This window comes from Pimephales promelas, chromosome 22, assembly GCF_988280905.1.
Source record: "Pimephales promelas chromosome 22, fPimPro1.hap1.1, whole genome shotgun sequence".
Taxonomy (NCBI): domain Eukaryota; kingdom Metazoa; phylum Chordata; class Actinopteri; order Cypriniformes; family Leuciscidae; genus Pimephales; species Pimephales promelas.
Window position 1 is genome coordinate 6,783,772 of NC_142790.1, and position 22,056 is coordinate 6,805,827.

The window sequence follows — 22,056 nt, forward strand, 5'->3', positions numbered from 1 at the left end:
TCTTACTGATTCAGTCATGCGAATTATGCATATGAATCTTGTTTTGCGAACCGATTCAATGAGAGATTCGAATCAAAAGAACGACTCCGACTTCACCAGGGCTGAGCTTGAGCTCTCAATCAAATCCCAGAGACGAGTAGGAAGCTCTGTGGAGACATGTAAGATGGCAGAGCTGCAGATGTTACTAGAGGAAGAAATTCCAGCCGGTAAACGAGCTCTCGTAGAGAGTTACCAGAACCTCACGAGGGTCGCGGACTACTGTGAGAATAATTATGTTCAGGTAAGCGCGCGCGTGTTTCTCTGTTTTACTCGCTGATCTCCAACACTGCTGTGGGGATCGGACAGGAAATCTGGTTGTAAAATGGAAAAGCAGGGACGAACCGTTTGTGGGAAAACATTAGAGCACATGAAGGGCGATCTTTTAAAAAGCTTGATCTTATTTAAGTGGTTTGTAGATCGGATTTGTAATCGTGTACGGGGTTTGTGTCGTTTACATTGAGGGTGTGTCTAACGTTAGATACTGTTTAACTTGGACACATGAAGTTTGCTTATAATCATCAGAATTGTCTCAAACTTCAAAGAGGATGTGAGATTTGTCTTGTCTTTAGAACGACACATTTCTGACTGGTTTGACGATATGAAACCTGTTCAACTCATTGTGTTTTCATAAACTTATCATGTCAAATGGGAACATGAGATATCACACAGACGAACTATAGTCATGTTTTATAGATCATTGTTTCTCGTATCTCATCAAATCTGTTTCCTCAAAGTGAGGAAGTGATTTTTTTCTGGTTAAACTCTAAAATCATATTGCTTAAGTTACTCTAAAATCAAATCGCATTTGAGACATAAAACTGATTGGACAGAGAACTGCTAAAAATATAATTTATCATTTAACATCATCCAACTGTTAGTATTTTAATAAAGGGTTTTTTATCTTGGTAATCATTAATCTGATATATAAAAATATTGTATTTTATTGTTTATTGTTGTAATTAATTATAACATTTGGTCTTTTATTAAGTTTATATTATTTATTTCTACTGCATTTACATAATAAAAGTATGTTTATGTGTATATATTTACTTTGAATATATATTAGTATACATAATGCTCTTTAATGTAACTATTTTATTAGAATAATTATTGTATTAAACTAAGAAAGATTTATGTTTTAATAGATTTTGTTAAATGAATGGAGGAAAAACAATCAAAAAGGTCTGGCAGATATTTTTTTTTGACCAGCTTATTTTATTTTATTACATTTATATAACAAAACAAGTTATATTTATTTAATTCCTTTAAACATTTAGTATACCAGTACATAATTTATTTTGTTCATACTACTTACATTATTTTATTAAACTCATATATCATATTTTTTATTTAAATAAATGAGTTTTTTATGCAAGTAAAACTGCATAAACGAGTGAAAAAGCTTAACTCAAAAAGAGAAGGAATTATGTATTTATGATCGGGCAAATGATTTGTTTATTGAGCGTTTATCAGTATGACTGGAATTTTTCGAAGAGTTCAATGGTGTTTAATGATCCTCCTCAGTCAAGAGAGTTCAGCGCACTCTTGATTTACAGCCTGTAAAGAACATTTTAAATAAGTGACACTCTGTAATCATTTGCGTCAGATGTTTGCAAACAGTGTCATGTTTAACCCCTTTCTCTCAAACCAATATTTCTCTCGAGATACACAAACACCTGTTCGAAGTATCTAAGAAGTATCTACTGCACCAAAGCGGCGTAATAAAGCTGTTTATCAAGGTTTAATTGTAGAAAAAGTTGCTCGACAGGTAGTGCCACATTAAAGGTAAAAGCTGCCTGTCGGGTTGGATGTAAAATGGCAACCCTGTTCCTCCACATGACCGAGCACGCTTCGAGTCGCACCGATACTACAGATGATGACTCAGATGGGAAACCAATCACTGGGTCTAATGTTCAAGCCCCGGCTTGACAGTCCGGCCTGCAGGCTACCATGTGTCTTTCTTCTTCCTCTACATCATGCCTGAGCGCGGGATGAAGGCACTTCCTGTGAATGACTGTGTCTCTGCGGTGATGCGGCAGCAGATGGTGGGAGTGGGTCTTTATAACCAGGACAGCCACTGCCCCACTTTCTCATGTTCTCTCTCTCTCTCTCTCTGTGTGTGTGTAAGAGAGTGAGACAGAGGCATGTGAAGCATGTAAGGAGTGTCGTGAAGACGATCGTCTCCTCCAGGGCCCGGGCAGGTCGCGCTGCTGTTTTATAGCCTGCATATGGAAATGTTGATCTTTCTCTGTCTGGAGTAAATCGGAGATGACATCCAGAGAACTTGTGTTTTACCCAAAATCCAAAAGATGTGTCATAGAAATAGTTGATTTACTCATCATCATGCCGTTCCAAACCCTTATGACTTTCTTTGAAAGTGGAACATGAAAAGAGAAGTTTAGCAGAATGGTGTTTTCAATGAAAGTAGACTGTGACCGATGGCGGTCAAACTCTAAAAAGCACCGTATGCTGTTTTGGTCAGGTCAAAAGGATTTGGGTTCATCCATATGGAACAGGCCCCACAGTTCGGCACGGGATACTCGGATAAATAGTTACGTTTAACCATAATAGAGTGAATGTTTATCATTTTCACATGTTTATTCTTGACAATTTACACGATTTTACACACACAAGGAACGCGAATTTGATCGCACACTGTTGTCTTAGCACACAGCTGCACACACCCGAATCGCGCGCAAACAGAAAGTCATGTTTTAGATGGCGAGAGAACACTGAATTGATTGCTGATTGATTTTGCGCTTGAACGGACGCATATACACAAAGTGATGTTAAAATACCTGTATCGGCAAGTATTCTCGTAAACACAGTCGGTTGTGTCTTAACTAAGTGAATGTAAACAGTTGAGAAAGAAATTAGATGTGGATCATTATATTGGATCTAGGGATGGGCAATGATTAATCGCGATTAATCGCATCCAAAATAAAAGTTTGTGTTTACATGATATATGTGTGTGTGGTGTGTATAATTATTTTGTATATATAAATACTGACACATGCATGTATATATTTAAGAAAAATGTGTTGTATCAAATATTTATATTTATACATAATATTAATTATGTATAAATATATATAAAGTAGATGCAAATATTTCTTAAATATATACATGCATGTGTGTGTGTTTATATATGCGAAATAATTATACACACCACACACACACATTACGTAAACACAAACTTTTATTTTGGATGCGATTAATCGCGATTAATCGTTGCCCATCCCTAATTGGATCTGTTCATTAGGTCTTAAAGTGACAGCTGCCTATAAAGTCTGCTGCCGTCTATGTCATTGAATCTATAATTTATACAGTGAACAATATAGTGTTGTTATTTTACATTTAATGATTACATTTCTCTTTAATAATGTTTAGTTTTTAGAGTTTTGCTGTGTTATCAAAGTACTTACAGTGGGCTTTACTTACAGTGAAAAGAAAAGTTAAGGAAATTATTAACCCCTCCCCTTTTTCTTTTTTCTGATCCGATCCGGGACTCAAAAACAGTAATATGATCCAAACCGTGGCGTGAGCTTAGTGATCCATTGCACCACTACCATAAAAATACAAAGTAACCCAATCAAGTAGTTAAACTACTTTAAAGTGCCTCTATTATGTTTTTTTGGATATTACCTTTTATGTATAGTGTAATATAGCTGTTTGTGAATGTAAAAATTGTCTTCCAAACGAAAGAACCGATTGTGAACTTCTTAAAACGAGTTGTTTTACTTCCTGCTCAAACTTGCATAGGTTTGTAACGAACTTGCATGCCAGTCTAAGGTCTTCCTCCTTCTTCATTGGCTGCACACGATTCATGTCTACTTTTCCCCGCCCTCAAACACTGTAAGAGTATGTACTCCTTTTCAATTAGACTTTTTCAAATCTTTTAATGTACTTGTGCATTGTACTGATAAATGTACCACGTTTATCATTTATTCTAGAAAGCACTAGTCAATACTTGTCATGCGCTGTCAAAGCATTAAACTTTAATATACTAAAATATCCATTTAAGTGACTGATAACTCAAGTGCGCAAGCAAGTGAATAACAAAATGCTAGTTGTGTATCATTTGAAACTGCTGCAGGAGCAGGAATATGCATGGGCGTTAATTTGTGTTATTTTAACGTTTATATTGTATAGTTTTTCCCCAAAGTAGCTTACCCCCAGTGTTGTGCCTGAACGCATTCAATGAACGATAGTTCATGAACGCGTTCATATTTTGGGCGAACGTGAACTGAACTTACTGTATTACTGCCTGGTGAACGTTACTGTGTGTGAACGCACGCTCTGTCAGTTTAACTTCGTACAATAGGGTGCCAGATTTCTATAGAGCCTTCCAGACGAAAACCCGGCTAAAAAAAACACACGTAAACAGGCCTTAAAGGAGTAGTTCACTTTTAAAAAAACTTTTGCTGGTAATTTCCTCACCCCCATGTCATCCAAGATGTCCATGTCTTTCTTTCTTCAGTCGAAAAGAAATTAAGGTTTTTGATGAAAACATTCCAGGATTTTCTCCACATAATGGACTTCATTGGTAACCAAACGCTTCAAGGTCCAAATGACAGTTTCAGTGCAGCTTCAAGGGGCTTTTAACAACTCCAGATGATGAATAAGGGTCTTATCTAGCGAAACGATCGGAATTAAAAAGTTTAAGTTTTATAATCACAATTGCTCGCCTTGTTCTGTTCTGTGATGCACATTCATGACTCTCCTGTTCAAACTCGTTCATAAAAATGAAGACCGTTATTCATCGTCTGGTATCGTTTGAAGCTGCACTGAAACTGTCTTTTGGACCTTGAACCGTTTGATTCCCAATGAAGTGGATTATATGTTTTAGTTTTTAAAATAAGTTTTTTTTTTTTTTTAAGTGAACTACTCCTTTAATATGTAGCGAAAAAACACCCAATCTGGCAACACAAGCCACCAGTGTCGCTGTCGACAAAGCAGCGAGCGAGGAGGCATCGTATGATCATCTAAATGGATTTCATGACGAGGTTGGTGAGGATGGGAAAAATCTTACATTTCTTGCAAACTTTGCCCGTCGATAAAATAATTGTTGCCTGTGGTATGGGCTGTGGAGATAATAATAATATTAAGAAAGAAGCTTGCAACATGGAAAAAAAGATCTATGAATGAACTAGTTCAGTTTTTGAAGTATATGAACTATGAACTGAACTAGTTCATTTTAAAATGTGTGAACTGAACTTTGAACTAGTTTATGTAGAAAGTGAACTTTCCCAATAGAGCCCGACCGATAAAGGATTTTGAAGGCCGATACGATACAAATATTTTTGGGTTTTAAAATCCGATATTCCGATATATCGGCCGATATTTTATGTATTTATTTATTTATTTTTTAAACTGGACATGATAGTCACACATTTTGTCATGCTTATTTGAGTTAAAAGAACCAATGGGGATGTTCTTTTAATTGTTATTCAAGCAATGTATGTCTCGTGTCCAACTCAACAAGTGTTGCCAACAGGGACGGTTAGGGTTGGGTATCGAGAATCGAGTATCGATTGGAACCGGGACTAGCTTTTCGTTTTTCCCGGAATCGTTCAAAAGTTAAAATTTCGATTCCTAGTTTCGATATTCACAGTCCGCCGAGCGGAAGAAGAAACCGCTGAACAACACCAACGGAGAAGCGTCTACCGGAAGTGTTGGCATAACCACGTGAGTCGAACATGAGTAACTTACGTCGGCGATCCAAAGTGTGGCTTCACTTTTCTAAAAATAACGAAATCTCGGCAAAATGCAAAATTTGTATTTTTACAGAAGGAGTATTTCCTTCAGAAAGGCCGTTGGTTAGCAAGGTTAGCTAAACTTTTTTGACCCTGCCTCTTAGAAGAATCGGAATTGAGAATCGTTAGGAACCGGAATCGAAACAAGGAATCGGAATCAGAATCGTTCAAATTCAAACAATACCCAACCCTAGGGACGGTGTAGAGTGCCCTCTGGTGGACAAACTATACAACTCCAACACTCATGACATGGTTCAAGCGTGTTTCGTCTGTTTTTATTTTATTTTTGAAATATTCATTTATCGGCCATTATAACTGCCGATACCGATAGTTTGGAAAATGCCTAATATCGGCCGATAATATCGGTCTGCCGATACATCGGTCTGGCTCTATTTCCCAACACTGCCTACCCCCATGCTTACAATGATACACAAATGACATTCAATGGGCTTCAACTGCTCACTCTTTTACTGCAGATACTAAAATTACTCAAATTTGGTGTTCAATTTGAACTTGAAATTGCAACTTTTCGCAGCATCAGCCGCATACACATTTCAAGCTCAAAAGATCTCCCGGTTCTGGGGTTGTTTGTGATTCACTCAGGAAGACCATTTCAAGTCTTCTGAAACCATGTAGCAAACAGACTGAAATTAATGAAACAAATAAATGTAGTTATATGCTGAATTGTGTGTCAGTCCCAATGTCGTTGTATAGAAATGAGTAGAAACATAGTCAGGATTTGGAACAACATGATGGTGATCAAATGATGACTTGTATTTATTTGTACTTTTCCATTGAGACACTTACATTTAAGCATTACGGAGACAGCCCAATAACAAACTTATTAAAAAAAAAAGTTTGTTTCATTGCTTCACGAATACCCCTGAGCCCAATTTGCATGTTTGGCCAGCAACAGTTCCTCTTCTGGAATGCAAGACGGCGTGCTTCTGTAACCTCTGTGGACAGGGTGACTTCTGACAAGGGTGCATTAATGAACACACCACCTGGCTTGAACAGGTGGTGCACCACCACTGCTATGAAATTGATACACAATGTTTGTTCCAGCAGTCATTTTTAGTTTCTCCATCTCCTGGCTGCTTTTCTGTGGAGTTTAGGTGCTCTTCTCTTGTTGAGCTGGGCCAGCTCGATGGCACTGGTTAGCAGTCTCTCAGCGTTCTGTCCCACATGACTCAAGCACCGTCTTCAGCAAACCAAGTGCACTGCAAACTCGGGTTTTCTATATAATAGGACAAGTGTGAAGTTTGCTGCCCACAGTTTCGGCATGGCTTCTCTGTGGAGGATGTTGGTATTGTGTCCAGAACAATAAGTCTGATTTTAGTGTGATATAAAAGGCCTACAGCAGAACTTGTGAAAAGAGTTTTTAGAGACACTGAAAAATGCAGCTCTAGATGTCAAACACAAATTTCCTTGATTTTTTTTTATAAGTATGTGATGTGGCTGTCTGTGCAGTGATGCCGTTGCTATAAAAAAATTGTAGAAATAATGGTGCGTTGGAAAATATGATATTTTAATACGTTATTTTTTTTTTTAGTTACGCATACTTTACGAGCATACTATGCTGAAAGTGACTTTGTCGTTCATTTAAGCCATTAGTCGATTAGTCGGCGGAGGAATACTAAACCAGATTAATGAGCATTTAACATATATTTTAAACACCCCAGCACACGCATACGGCTTGTGGTATCAATACCGGCAACGTATACGAAATAAATAACCTATAACAGTCTTATCTTAGAAAATGAAATTTATCACAAATATTTTTTTATATGTAAAACATTTAGTCGATTATAAGAGGCTAGCCCTAGTATAAACCATCAAGTATACATTGGGCTTATATTAATTTATTCTTTTTTTGTTATATTTTTGTGAAGAATATAGCCTTCAAAGCTGAAATGTCAATCAAAACTACAATAAACAAGTGCTGTTGTTATTATGAGTTTACTAGGGTGTTCTTGGTGGTATTTTACTGGCCTGAGTCTTTCATATTCTGCTCCTTATTTGAATCCCGCTTTCTATGTAAATCTATTGGATTTTTTTTCTCCACCAATTTGTCGTCCACCCAGTGAAAACAGTCTTTTTTCACAATAGTAGCAAACACTATGTGTATACGTATATAGTATATATATATGTATGTATGTGTGTATATATATATATATATATATATATATATATATATATATATATATACACACTCACCGGCCACTTTATTAGGTACACCTGTCCAACTGCTCGTTAACACTTAATTTCTAAGCAGCCAATCACATGGCGGCAACTCAGGGCATTTAGGCATGTAGACATGGTCAAGACAATCTCCTGCAGTTCAAACCGAGCATCAGTATGGGGAAGAAAGGTGATTTGAGTGACTTTGAACGTGGCATGATTGTTGGTGCCAGAAGGGCTGGTCTGAGTATTTCAGAAACTGCTAATTTACTGGGATTTTCACGCACAACCATCTCTAGGGTTTACAGAGAATGGTCCGAAAAAGAAAAAACATCCAGTGAGCGGCAGTTCTGTGGGCGGAAATGCCTTGTTGATGCCAGAGGTCAGAGGAGAATGGCCAGACTGGTTCGAGCTGATAGAAGGGCAACGGTGACTCAAATAACCACCCGTTACAACCAAGGTGGGCAGAAGAGCATCTCTGAACGCACAGTACGTCGAACTTTGAGGCAGATGGGCTACAGCAGCAGAAGACCACACCGGGTGCCACTCCTTTCAGCTAAGAACAGGAAACTGAGGCTACAATTTGCACAAGCTCATCAAAATTGGACAATAGAAGATTGGAAAAACGTTGCCTGGTCTGATGAGTCTCGATTTCTGCTGCGACATTCGGATGGTAGGGTCAGAATTTGGCGTCTACAACATGAAAGCATGGATCCATCCTGCCTTGTATCAACGGTTCAGGCTGGTGGTGGTGGTGTCATGGTGTGGGGAATATTTTCTTGGCACTCTTTGGGCCCCTTGGTACCAATTGAGCATCGTTGCAACGCCACAGCCTACCTGAGTATTGTTGCTGACCATGTCCATTCCTTTATGACCACAATGTACCCAACTTCTGATGGCTACTTTCAGCAGGATAATGCGCCATGTCATAAAGCTGGAATCATCTCAGACTGGTTTCTTGAACATGACAATGAGTTCGCTGTACTCAAATGGCCTCCACAGTCACCAGATCTCAATCCAATAGAGCATCTTTGGGATGTGGTGGAACGGGAGAGTCGCATCATGGATGTGCAGCCGACAAATCTGCGGCAACTGTGTGATGCCATCATGTCAATATGGACCAAACTCCCTGAGGAATGCTTCCAGCACCTTGTTGAATCTATGCCACGAAGAATTGAGGCAGTTCTGAAGGCAAAAGGGGGTCCAACCCGTTACTAGCATGGGGTACCTAATAAAGTGGCCGGTGAGTGTATATATCTGAAGCATGACCAATCAGTTGCCAGAATAGATAGTGACGTGGATTCTGTTTCATACTTGACCGCTTTGGCCGATGTGGTTTTTAAATCATTTCCTCAGTGCCAGACAGTGCTGTGAGAACATTCAGAATTCTCAGATAAAATTTGTAAAATACTTTAGTACCAGACTGAGGTTATGTGTGTTTTAGCCTTCCTAATCTAGCTGTTTGTCCCGTGGCCCTCATAGGTGTGGCTTCTCTTCGATGAGTCAATCTGCCCTGGATGGCAACACCCTTATCCAGACTGTCACATCATGGGCTCAGTCCTCCTCAGCCTGGGCTTTCCTTCTACAGGGCTTTGATACCTTGTTCATCGTCATATTCTTAATTAACCAGCCATACCACCGTTAACTTTGACTGTTTTTGACTTTTTATCATTGAACCAACATTATGGGTATGGGCAGTAAACTTACTTGCTTGCTTACTTACCGACTGAAAGGAACGACTTGCAGGTCATTGAGTGAGTCAGATGTTGAGTCAGTAAACCCTCTGATGGATTTAGTGAGTTCATTCAGTGAAGGATTTCTCAGAATTATTCGAATTGGGTCCTCTTGAGTTTGCGTATTATTGAGTTCATTCAAAAAGACTTGTTTTTCAGGGCTACTTGATTGACAAATTAGCTTTGTAATGATATTCAGGCGTTTAAATGATGTTTAAGCATCCAACTACTTTTTGGGGCCACTCTGTTTAAACTGTTTCTGGGTGTCATTGAGGGTCGCCATGGAAATACACAATAACCCCCCCCCCCCAGATGTCTGTGTTTACGCTATCGAGGTCAGAGGCCAATGCGAGAGACGAGACTTTACCACCGCTAGCTCAGCTCTGCCTGTTGCCTAACATATGTCCTGGAAAGTGGCGTTAGCATTGCTCATGCCAGTACCTAGATTACGCCACAAGACCATAATCCTTTTCTCGCTGGCATCCTCTAGCAAAACCACATCAGTAAATCCTACACATACTCATTATTTTTCCTGGAGGAGATCCTAGGCTGTCCCTAAACCCAGGCAGTTTGCGTACCAGCATGCACTTGGGTGGGAGGAGCTCTGAAATGCCCCTTCCTGTGATCAGACATGGCGATTACAGTGGCCATAACAGATTAAAGAGGCCTGTAATTACAGCCCTGCTTCTTTGGCCTTGACTTCCATCTGTTCTTTTGCTTGAAAGAATTGACACAAAGGACACACACATTGAACTTTTTTTTTTTGCCCTCCTTGAATATAAGTTAGGCCTACATATTCTCCTCTAGCACGTAGAAGCCTGATGTTTCAAATATGATAGAAAAACACTTTAATTTATATATATATATATATATATAAATGGGCGAGGCCAAAAAAGGCAAAATATATTGTGGACTTAAAATGGTCTTTCTTTAAATCACAGATCACTGGTCAGGAAATTAAGATTTTGCACAAATTGCAAAAAAATTGTGAGAAACAAGCCATTCTGCAATATTCTCCTGTACTCCAAAGCATTAAATGACTTTTCACAGTAGCTCACCATTTACCAGCAGCTAAAAGGCTCTCCACACAATAGCCGTGTTTCCACTGTCGGGCCTAAAGCGAGTGTGTTAGTAGTGCGTGCCAGGGACAGACAGTCGAGGTTCCTCAGTCACTTTTCAGGGCTTGATCGGGCCTCATCAAGGCTACCGCGGGGGTTACAGGGGTTTTAGACCTGCTGAATTCCTTGGTCCAAAGTGGGCCAACAGGCTTGAGGAGCGGTCCTGAACAAAGGACCCATGTTATTAAATGTTATTAAATGTTCCCATAAATCAGGCTACCAGACAACTTTAAAGGGACTCTGTGTAGATTTTTAGGTATTTTATTATCTGAAATCAATATTTTTATTCATAAATATGTCCTCAATGGTGTACAAATACCTCTACAAATTATCTGACTTATCCTCGTAAATGAAGAATTTATTATCTTTATGTACATGGGACGGGTAGGTTCACGGAGGCTTCCATGTCCGTTCCGCCATCTTGAAAACTATAATAGCAGAGAGGGTCAAAAAGTACCACAAGCCAAACGCGTTTCCACAACGCGTTTTCGTTCAGACTCAGAGCCATCGTCACGTCACATTGAGAGGCGCATTCCCTGCAAGTTTAAACGGCTGCATTGCACTCCTATGATTGCTGATTGCTCTTTTGCTCTATTATTTGTAATTGCGGACCATATGCCGAGTCACAGGAGAATGCATCCTCCTCGCAAAAAAAGGCCAGACTTGAACGAAAAAGGAAACGTGACCGGAGATTGCAAAAAACAAGACCATTCATTTTTCCGTCATAAAATTAATCGGATATGGTTCGATTTTCTGCGTTTTTCGCATCCAGAGCCAGCATTTTGAGAGGTCTTTTGACAATTCAGGGCCGGGGGAGCTCGTCCTCAAATCATTGCACATATGCGCTGTGCTTTCAGTTTCGGTTTTCAATTCGATCAAGTGTAAATGTTCTCTTCTCTATATTGGATTATGAAATTAATAAACCTCCCCTTTCAATCAGATTGAAATTTAGGATCGAATAAAGTGTGATTGAGCAGCCTATTCGATAACTAATGTATTATTTGGGCACAATATACACAATACATACACAACAACAGCCTAGCTGTTCTGTCTGCCCAGCGCTTCCACAGGGCCGCGCGCGGGTGTGTGTGTGTTTGTGTGTGTCAATACCTGGTCCATACCAGACACACTGCCAGTCTCCGTTCAGAATCGATTGGTTCACGGAAATTGGTGGTCTTGTTTTTAATATGTGGCTCCAGAATCGCTAGCAAAGCATCAAACTGTCCCGCTGACATTCTGAGGTAAATTTTGAATCGCTCAGGATAAATTCGCAACTTCTTGATAATGAACTCCTTCCTCTCGGCGCAATTTCAGGATTGGATATTTTCTATTTCTTCTCTTTTCAATATGAGAGAGGGCAAAAATCATCATCACTGCTTGACGAATCCATTTGGTATTTTTGCGTTTTTTCCCGCAAAGGTTTAATAAATACGCAACGGACTCGGTGTGCAAGGTTTCTATGCGTGACGAATTTTTAGGCTGACGTACAGGAAAATACGCATACGAATATTTCGTGCTCAGTGTGCAATGGCCTTAAATATCGGGATAGCGTTTTCAACCGTGGAAATAGCTAATGCAGCAGAAAGATTTCAGAAGAGACGCTGAAGTTGCCTGCTTTCTCCTCGACAGGTTAGTCAATGTTACAGTCTGACTTAATTTTATTTTTTTGCCATTGCTTGGTTGTGTACTTTATTATATAGACAGTATAACATTTATAGGTAAAAAAGTTAAACAAGGTCTTTGATGAATAGCAGCTATTGACTACTTTACTCGCAGCTATTGTGAAGGAAGGTGCTAAAAACAAGGTTTGTAAGTTAATTCTTTATAACCTATAAATTCAGTAAGAATATAGAGATAATGATTGTAAGAAAATATTGAAGAAAATATTGCTCTCTGTAAGATTTTCTATAGCTTTCTTTTTATATATAAATGATCAATTAGCTAAAATTGTGATTTTGCTATGTGGATAAGATTGTACAGAGAATTAAAATGAATTTATACAGCTAGACACATAAATTGTACACATAAGTTAACACATAAGTTGCTGTTTTTTTTTTAAGTTACAAACCTGTTCACCCGGAGAAAAACTCGATGAAGTGTTACTACAAGACATCCTGTCATAGCATTTTTGGTACATAACGGCAACCGTAGATGCAATACGCACTTGAAAAAGCGAGGCGCTGGAGAGCAACATTCGTTTGAATGCAAAATACTATTTAACCACTAGATGGGGGTATTTCCTACACAGAGTCCCTTTAACATTTAAGACATTTTAAATCATTTTAAGCTCAATTCACTTTCAGACACCAGCGAGTGTTTGAAATAACTTCCTTACGATCTAATGGGTATGAGGTAGGGATGTAACGATTCACGATACCTGTTTCACGATACGATTTTTTTAACAAATGAGATTTAACACATCTTATAAATGAAAAAGTGTCTCTTTTATTATTTCTCCGACAAAAATGCTGCATATTTCTTTTCCATTTTGAAATATATTTTTCAAATAATAAATTCAAAAAAAAAAAAAAAATCCCTTCTAGGTTGTTTCAACTCCGTGTTTCTGTCTGTCTGGTCAAGAGTCTAGACACTGGTACCTTCGCTAGACACTTCGCAAAGACAGCTTGAAGACCTTAGACAAATCATATATGATTATAATCGTGTATTTATTTGTTTTCAGGTTTCATCTGTCTCTTCCCTGTGCCTTTTTTAATACCAGACTAATGCGTCCGCATATACTGCATGTCATAAAAACATGCACTCCGGTTGACTCGTATAACTCATAACTCCTGTTTTCTGTTTGTGAGCTCCCTCTGTTGGTCTGGCTGAAAGGAAAGTAAAGTGAGACAGGACCTCGCTCAAACCTCCTCAGATCACAGTATTTCCGTAATTGGACAATTCATAGAAATGCTCACTCTTTCTAAAGGAACATGATATTTTATCAATATTTTTCTAAATGTGTAAGGCTTTGGACTTAAAAGCCTTAAAGGGCATATCTCATGCAAAATCCACTTTTTTAGCCCTTAAATGCATTTTTTTTGTATATTTGGAGTGTTTATAAGTACAGAAAAGATAAAATTATTATCTTCAGGTGCTTCGTTTATATCTTTATTTTCTGTTTTGGTCATATTTTTCAACCTGTTCAGATTTCAGAACAATTACGTCTCAGTATTTGCAGCAGAACTGCCAAATAAGGACATTGACTACCGGCCCAACACTTCGAGCAATCCGCCATTATTATTCCTCGCTCCGATTTTGTAGTCCAAGCTCAATGATGCAGAAGTTACGTGAGGGCACGAAGTCAAAATGTTCGGTTATTGGATGTAGTGACCTGAAGCACTTCAAAGATCCCCACTTCAACAACCTCCGCCAGTATAAAGAAGGGTTTGCCGATCGACTTCGTCTGAATGAGGGGTAAATTCCTTCTATCATTTAGCTGTTGTGTTTTCTGACGCTTTCTAAACATAAGTTATCATATTATTATCAATACAGATTTTTAGTGGTAAGATTAGACCGCAGTCATTTATCTTGTCAGTGTGCTTGTTTTAACAAGAGAAATAGTCGACTTTCACTAATAACACAACATAGTTAACTTACATACCACTGCATCCATATGAAGACGTTGTTCTGCAGGTTCGTCGTCATCTTTTTCAGCTCGCTCGCTCTGGCTCGAATATGTAAGGCTTGATGGATAAGTCTTCCGTTGTTGACATTTTGTTAACGTGTGAATAAAAATGTTCTTTGAAGCTATAGTAATCGTATATCTCTTATCAAACTACAGCAATGGCAGAACGCGGGGAGTTGAACGACCGTGAACTCAGCGACCTGGAGAGCGGGCGGGGAAAGACGCAACTCCTTTTTATTTAAAGGGGCCGCTTCGAAATGACTTGCTCACAGAAGCATATCAGAAAAGGGGTAGAAAAGGGGCCTGTGGAGCTATAATAATGAGGAATTGCAGTTAGGCTTTATATAGACCGCAAATGTATGATTTAAAAGTAAAAATGAATGATTTAAAAGCATGATATGTACCCTTTAATGGATTTGTTTTGTGCATTTTTGCAAATAAATGGAAGCAGGTGCATGTCTTCGCTTTTTATGTGAAATGGTAAATACCAGTTAGATTCAGCATGATTGCTGTGCACTTCTTAGACAAATTAATAAATTACTGTCACGATTCACGAACATTTTATATTGTAAAACACTGGTCAAATATTGATGCTAGATTCTTAAGTCTGTAATTAATTTAAAGACTAAACGTTTATGCAACTTGTTTCACTGTGATTCATCACTCCCACGACTTCCCATATTCTGCCAAAAACTTCATGCTGTCGTTGATGTTTTTCTGAGAGAGCAATGGCTTTTTAAGTAGAGCATTTGCTTAAATTTAGATAATTTCCAGACCAATAATGTGTGGTTGAGGCAATTAAAAGCTTAATGTTTAGCCAATTTGGGCCCTTTTTTGCCCTAATGTGTGTGTATAAATGTTTAATAAACTTGCTTAAATATAGCTAATTTCTTGGCCAAAAATGTGTGGTTGAGACAATTAAAAGCTTAATGTTTAGCCATTTTGGTCCCTATTCTTTGCCGTATAGTGTCTGTGTGTATAAAGGTTTAATAGACTTGCTTAAATATAGCTAATTTCTAGACCAAAAATGCGTGGTTGAGGCAATTAAAATCGTAATGTTTAGCCATTGTAGGGCCAATTTTTTGGGCCCTAGTGTGTGTGTGTGTATGTGTAAGGCCGTGTGTCCACCAAAGCGTTTTTCCACGCGCCTGGCGTATGTTTTCAATTATTTTCAATGGGAGCGCCGCGTTTTTTAAATGCCATGAGCGTACCGAGACGCTGAGCGTTTTTTTTTTCACGCTGAAGCGCCGAGCGCCCAGCGTTTTTTACTGGTCGCTGGGAGTTGAAAAATGTTCAAATTTGGATAAAACGCAGCGCTCATCACTGTCAATTTTTACCCAGCCGTCCAATCACAGTGGAGGAGGGGTGGGACTAATACCACACCGACCAACTGTCACAACATTCAACTGCTGCGGATATTCTGTATCATAGCAACGAAACGCCTTAACGGAAAAAAACGCTCTCAAGCGCCCAAAGCACGGCATCTTCAGCAGAGCGTCTAGCGTTTTCAGCTGGCTAAAAATGCTTTGGTGGACACACGGCCTAAAGGTCGAATAGCTGTTTTATTTTGAAAGATTACATTTTATGACATTTATATATGTGTTGTCAGGCTTAAGAAGATTTTCAAGAATCCATTTACTTTCATTGTGCAAAGGAACAGAGTGGACATTCATCATAACTTTTCCTTTCTTACTTCATGGCGAAAAAAGTAATACAGGCTTAAATGATGTAATACAGTAAATGATGATGTAATATTCATTTTTGGATAAACTAAGCCTGTGACAAGGCTAGTTCACACTGCCTTAATGAATGCAAATTGGTAGAGTCAGTGTGTTTGTTGGGTTGGTGTGAAAATGACAATGTGTTTCCTGACATTGCAAATCAAACAACCAGCAGAATGTTTGCAGGGAGTTTGTTGGGACAGTGTGATCTGGCCTTTAGCAGAGTGCTAAATGCAAAATGCGTATTTTAAAAAAAATGACTTGTTGGTAGGTTGCCTGAATGACTCATTTAATAATTTGTCATAAAAAAGATATGCGCTCTATTGAGTTGGAAAAATTTTTATCTGACATGAAATCATGCATAAACTTCGATGAAAGGACACATTACAGAATAAATTCCTCGATGCGCATCAAAAAATATGTAACTTTGCGATAAGGCGGCATAACTGGACTATCCAGCGGACCGATCTCATTGCACAGCATCTAAAATGCTGTTTTGGGTCTTTCTGAAAGGCCTAATCAAAGACAGTCGTCAAAGTGATTTGTTATTATTAACTCCCAGAACCGTCTTACACGACGGTGTTCACAAACAGGAGAGCAAAGCAGAGTGGGAGTCTTACACAGTGTTAATAAAGGACATTCCTAACATTTTATTTCACCTGATCTTCTGAGGACATTACCCTCAGGATATGTATTATAGCAGCGTAAGCTAAGCTGTCAGCACTACAGGAAATCCAAACAAAGCTCCACGTTCTGCTCTCGAAGAGGAGAGTGTTTTGACTTGTTCTTCAGCTTGAAGATGAACTCATTGCTAGCTAAACTTTGAGTGTTTTACCGAGTACCCATCACAGACTGTTCTTCTAGGACAAAAAGGAATTAATTGTAGTTTCTTGTAGGCGGGCTAAGATACTTGGCTCCACCGTCCAAGACAAAACTGTCCCTCAGAGCTGATTCTGTCCAACAAGTGTCCAGAAGAGTTACTGTTTCCACCAGTGTGTTGGGTGGAGCATCTCCTGATACTCTGACTCTAGGGAGGAAACGTAGGCTTTTCCTTCCTGTGCACTCAGAACCAGGAACAGCCGACCTACCCTGTGATTCCTTTCATGGAAGTCGTGGAGATGAAGGTTGAAGAATGTTTTAGGTTCAGCTGAAACTTAAGTTAAAGGACTGCAGTGTTTACTTGTAATGGTATGTTCGTCTGGCCTTGTGATTGGTCAAATAAATCCTTAATGTTTGCTGTCATCTTGTCAATAGACGTCACACTGACTTGTAGGATATTGTCTTAGGAATTTCAACAATTTGTTGGTGGTGGTTAGTTTCCATTTTAATGTGAATTTTCTTGAAGGTCATTTTAATTGTGTTGGTACAGGGCTTGACGCTTTATTTTTTTCTAATTTGAAACAAAGTACAAAGAACTTAAGGGCGCAATGAAAATGTATTGATTTATGTATAAACAATTCATTTGTAGTCTTTAATACTTCTAGCTGCACATTCAAACTTAAGAAAATATGCTTTCATACAACCAACTAAAACATTACAGTACAAACACCATAAGATAAAGATTGTCATGATTCATCATCAACAGTAGATCATTAGCTTGGCAGAAATGTGCAGGATTCAATGATGGGGAACAGCTCTGAAACTGTATGCCTAGAACGTGCAACAGCGCCACATTTTCACTTTGAATTCATATTTATTTACGTTATTTAATTATTTGGAAGTTTTCAAGTAATGAATAAAGTGTATCATGATTTAAGACGCCTTAAAGGGATAGTTCACTTTGAAATAAATTTTTGATATGTTTTAGCTTACCTCAAGGGCATCCAAGATGTAGGTGTCTTTGTTTCCACAGTATTTTCAATTTTGACATTTTTCAGTCAAACCGTTGTTTTCTATCAGTCATACACTGGAGGCAAAGGGGGTCCACCAAAAAGCATGCACAGAGAAGTCAAAATTAAACATGATTTAATGACTAAATATAAGTACACATTGATGGCCTAAGACACGAAACGAGTGGTTTGTGTGAGAAAACGAACAGTATTTTTATATCATTTTACCTCTTGTAATCATAGCCATGACAAAATGATCTGATGGCACAGGCGCTTCGGTCTGCGCATGCGCCGGAAGTGATCGCTTGCGCGCCTACGTCACTCTTTGTTTATACAGAGATTTGAAGTTTTACCTTTCACTAAACATATTTAGATATACGGGAAACCGCAATGGAAGACGATTTCGGTATACAAAGTATATGTTTAGTAAAAGGTAAAACTTCCGAAATCTCCGTGTAAATATTGAGTGACGTCACACGCACGCGATCACTTCCGGCGTAACATTGAACTGATTCAGTTCGGTTCATTTGGACATTGCACAACTGATTCAGATCACTTGGACGTCACTGTGATTACACGAGGTAAAAACGATATAAATACTGTTCGTTTTCTCACACAAACCGCTCGTTTCGTGTCTTAGGCCATCAATGTGTACTTACATTTACGAGTCATTAAATCATGTTTAATTTTGACTTCTCTGTGCATGCTTTTTGGTGGACCCCCTTAGCCTCCAGTGTATGACTTGTAGACAACAACGGTTTGACTGAAAAATGTCAAAATTGAAAATACTGTGGAAACAAAGACACCTACATCTTGGATGCCCTTGAGGTAAGCTAAAACATACCAAAAATTAATTTCAAAGTGAACTATCCCTTTAAAAAGTTAATTAATACTTTAGTTATACCATTAACGATATTTAAGACCTTTATGACCGCACAATTCATTTTATTGCTCATTGTTCAACGAAAAGAGTTTGCTTTCTCTTCTGCACCTTCTGCTTTTCCTTATCTGTGGGTGTTGGTGCCTGTGACCGTGGAAGAGATAAGACGAGATTTTTGCCTTTGTCTTCTGGGACTGGGAGTTTGCCTTTCTTGCTTCGTGGGAAGTTTTGGGAGATTTCTGAAGATGCTAATCAAACATTGTATCTGTGTGAAATGTCCTTCAGATAAAGCTGTTTTTCCAAAAAAACTGCCTGTTTAGCCTTGATGGGCTACTGTGAGATTGGTGAATTGTGGGCCCCACAACAAGGCTAGAAGGATATTGATGTTTTTGTAAGAGCAAATATGGAAAGAAATGTAACAGCTGGCCCAGAACAAATGACTCCTGTTACTGACAAGGTCATTTCTTTTACGCCAACACACATTTGCCTTTATCAGCTCCCACAGTCTGGTGTCTTGAAGAATCAGATCCTGTGATGATAAAGAATTATTTGAAAATCTACTTTAAACTTCTGAACATTTGAGTTCGAGTTAGTTTCTACGAACTTTAGTGTCAGTAAGTTCTAATTGAAATAAATTCCGTTCTTTTGAACTTTCCGTTCACCAAAGAATCCTTTCAAAAATGTGTAATGGTTTTCACAAAAATATTAAGGATTTATACTAAGGATAATAAGGATTTTTTTCCCTACACCAGCTGGGCCAGTGGTTCACATTTGTACTTGCCCTGCCAAAATTTTCACCACAAAAAAGTAATAAATAATTAAAATAGGCCTGGTAATTGTCTTCATTGTTTTTGGCCCATATCCTTAATAAATAAGGTTGTGACACTAAAAACTACCAGCCCAACTCATTTAAATTTCAAGTATTATTAAAGACAAGTAAACTGTCAGTAATAAATTAGAACAAACAAATTACGAGCAATAGCACAAATACAATAGAACAAACATACATATTAGAGCCAGACCGATGTATCGGCAGGCCGATATTATCGGCCGATATTAGGCATTTTCCAAACTATCGGTATCGGCAGTTATAATGGCCGATAAATGAATATTTCAAAAATAAAATAAAAAAAGGCGAAACACGCTTGATACTCTGTATAATAAAGGAGTTTTTACAAGTATAATGTATGCTGTAAGGTTTGGGGGGTGTCACACCACATTCTGCAACCTGAGTTAAAACCTGTTACAACATCATTTTAAGAAGCTTATTTACCTTGGCCCTCTTTCTGTTTCTTCATTATGATATAACGACAGTTTTATATTCTTGACTTGACTTGACTTGACAGGCCTTCAAAAATATAAAAATTAATTTCAATTGAGATATTTGTATATTTAATGTATTTTTGAATTCTTTAATATGTCACAGTCACTGTTGTCATGGCAACTTTTGCATAGGCAAGCACCACTGACATGTTCACTGACAAACCGTAGAAATTCCCTAGTCCTGTCCCTAGTGTCTGCCCTACTTATGTACATTTCAGTTAGCCAGATGTGAACTGTGAGATTTACAGACACATCAAAGGTAAAATTCAATCAACAGAACAGCCATAAAGCCAAACAACAGATTCTGATAACAGTATATCCAGACTGGAAATGGGCCAAATGTTCTGTTTAAGAGATAATGTATGATATTACAACCTGCCTTTATGGCACTTTCAATCCTTTTTAAGTTGTCTGTGGAGAATGTTGGATCCTATTTTGTTCAGCACCATTAAAATGAAGTCTGAATCTTATGACACGTGGACAGGGTTTAAAATGTTAAGCTTTGAGTTGGTTTTCAGTGAGCTCCCTGAACTATTGTGTAGGCTAGATGGAGACGCATTTATTTTCAACCCTTCCAGTATGTGTGAATTCTACTGTTCTTAAAGCAAGACTCTGGGAAGTGCATCTCTAGTGTAACAATGTCCATTGCTCTTGCCAAACCCTTGCTAAAAATAGCATAACTTTTGACTTGAGATCAACTCCGTTCCATTTTTCAGAGGAACATCTGTAAAACAATATTATTGCATGCCTTCACCACATAATTTACAATGGAGAATGCAGAGTAGTCCCCATGTGTAAATGTCTTTTATTGTATACAGACAAGGTGAATCTCAGTCAGCTCCCTAGTTTCCTAAGTCTTGAATAGTATGTTGTGTACAGAAATTCGGGCACTGGTAAGGACAGTAACGTTTTAAAAGTACAAACAAACTTTCATTATCGAAATCCCTCCTCACTGCAGGTGTTTGGTAGTGTTTTATCTGCATGTGTGTCAGGTTTCGAAGTCCTTCCGCTAAAGGCCTTGCATGAGTTATAGTTTACCTCAGTGAGATCATGGTTTACCACAGAGGTAGGCCAATTCGAGAACTGAAAAAATACCACATTTAAAAACTAAGAGTTTCGGTTCTGTGCGGTTGCTTTTAAGGCAGATTTTGTCATTCTGTTGGTTTCACAACAGTTTTCCGAGTTGTTTAAAAAAAATTTTGGCTAGCATCGCATGCGTGATAAAGGTGAACGTTTATATATTGTTTCCAATACTGTTTATTTTAATGTTGAATTGTCTGATGTATAGAGAAAATGTGTTTACAGCTTACAGCTGGAATACTAAATGCGTTAATTATTATATACAAACATTATTATTATTATTAATGTTGTATTCATGAAATTATGTCTAGTTGTTGTGCAGTCTCAATTGAAACTACAACTAACTATGCTATTTGTTTTTAAGATGTGGTTCTCATCCTTTTTTACCCTATGCTACAGTACTGTATATAAGCTACTGCTTTGTAAAGTGGTCTGTTGCGGTGGTATCTTTCATTTCAAATTGAGTTTGCTCGCTAACTACCTCAGCTAACTCAAATGAAACTTAGAAAATTACAAACTTTGTCAAATCCAGTGATTTACTTTGCTTACTAAAGCATCCTGGTACCTTGTAAATGTGACTGCTTTCCTCAGAATGATTTATAACTTGTGCAATCTTCCAGAAGTTGCATAGAAACCTGGGCAGTCAGATTGGAATGAATGCTTTTAGCCAGTTATTTTTGTTTTCAGCATCTTGTATATCAGACGGTCCGTGGGTGTGCTTTCTAAGGCTGAGACCGTGTATTGGTTGAAGCGATAGCTGTTTTTTTGTGA

The 22,056-nt window shown here is 38.2% G+C and overlaps 1 protein-coding gene across 12 annotated transcripts in view; it reads left to right on the forward strand.

Annotated features, from left to right (window-relative positions):
* Nucleotides 1-71: 71 nt before the first annotated feature.
* The window catches only part of abi1a (abl interactor 1a), a 74,930-nt gene continuing 52,945 nt past the window's right edge, over nucleotides 72-22,056 (forward strand). For 3 of the 12 annotated variants that reach the window (XM_039666477.2, XM_039666489.2, XM_039666478.2), the window contains exon 1: nucleotides 81-280. In XM_039666477.2, coding sequence (XP_039522411.1) covers nucleotides 164-280 — 117 coding nt within the window. In that variant the 5' untranslated portion in view covers nucleotides 81-163. Of the gene's footprint in view, nucleotides 281-22,056 lie in introns of all 12 variants that reach the window. The other 9 variants (XM_039666483.2, XM_039666491.2, XM_039666484.2 and 6 more) reach the window with 5 other exon arrangements.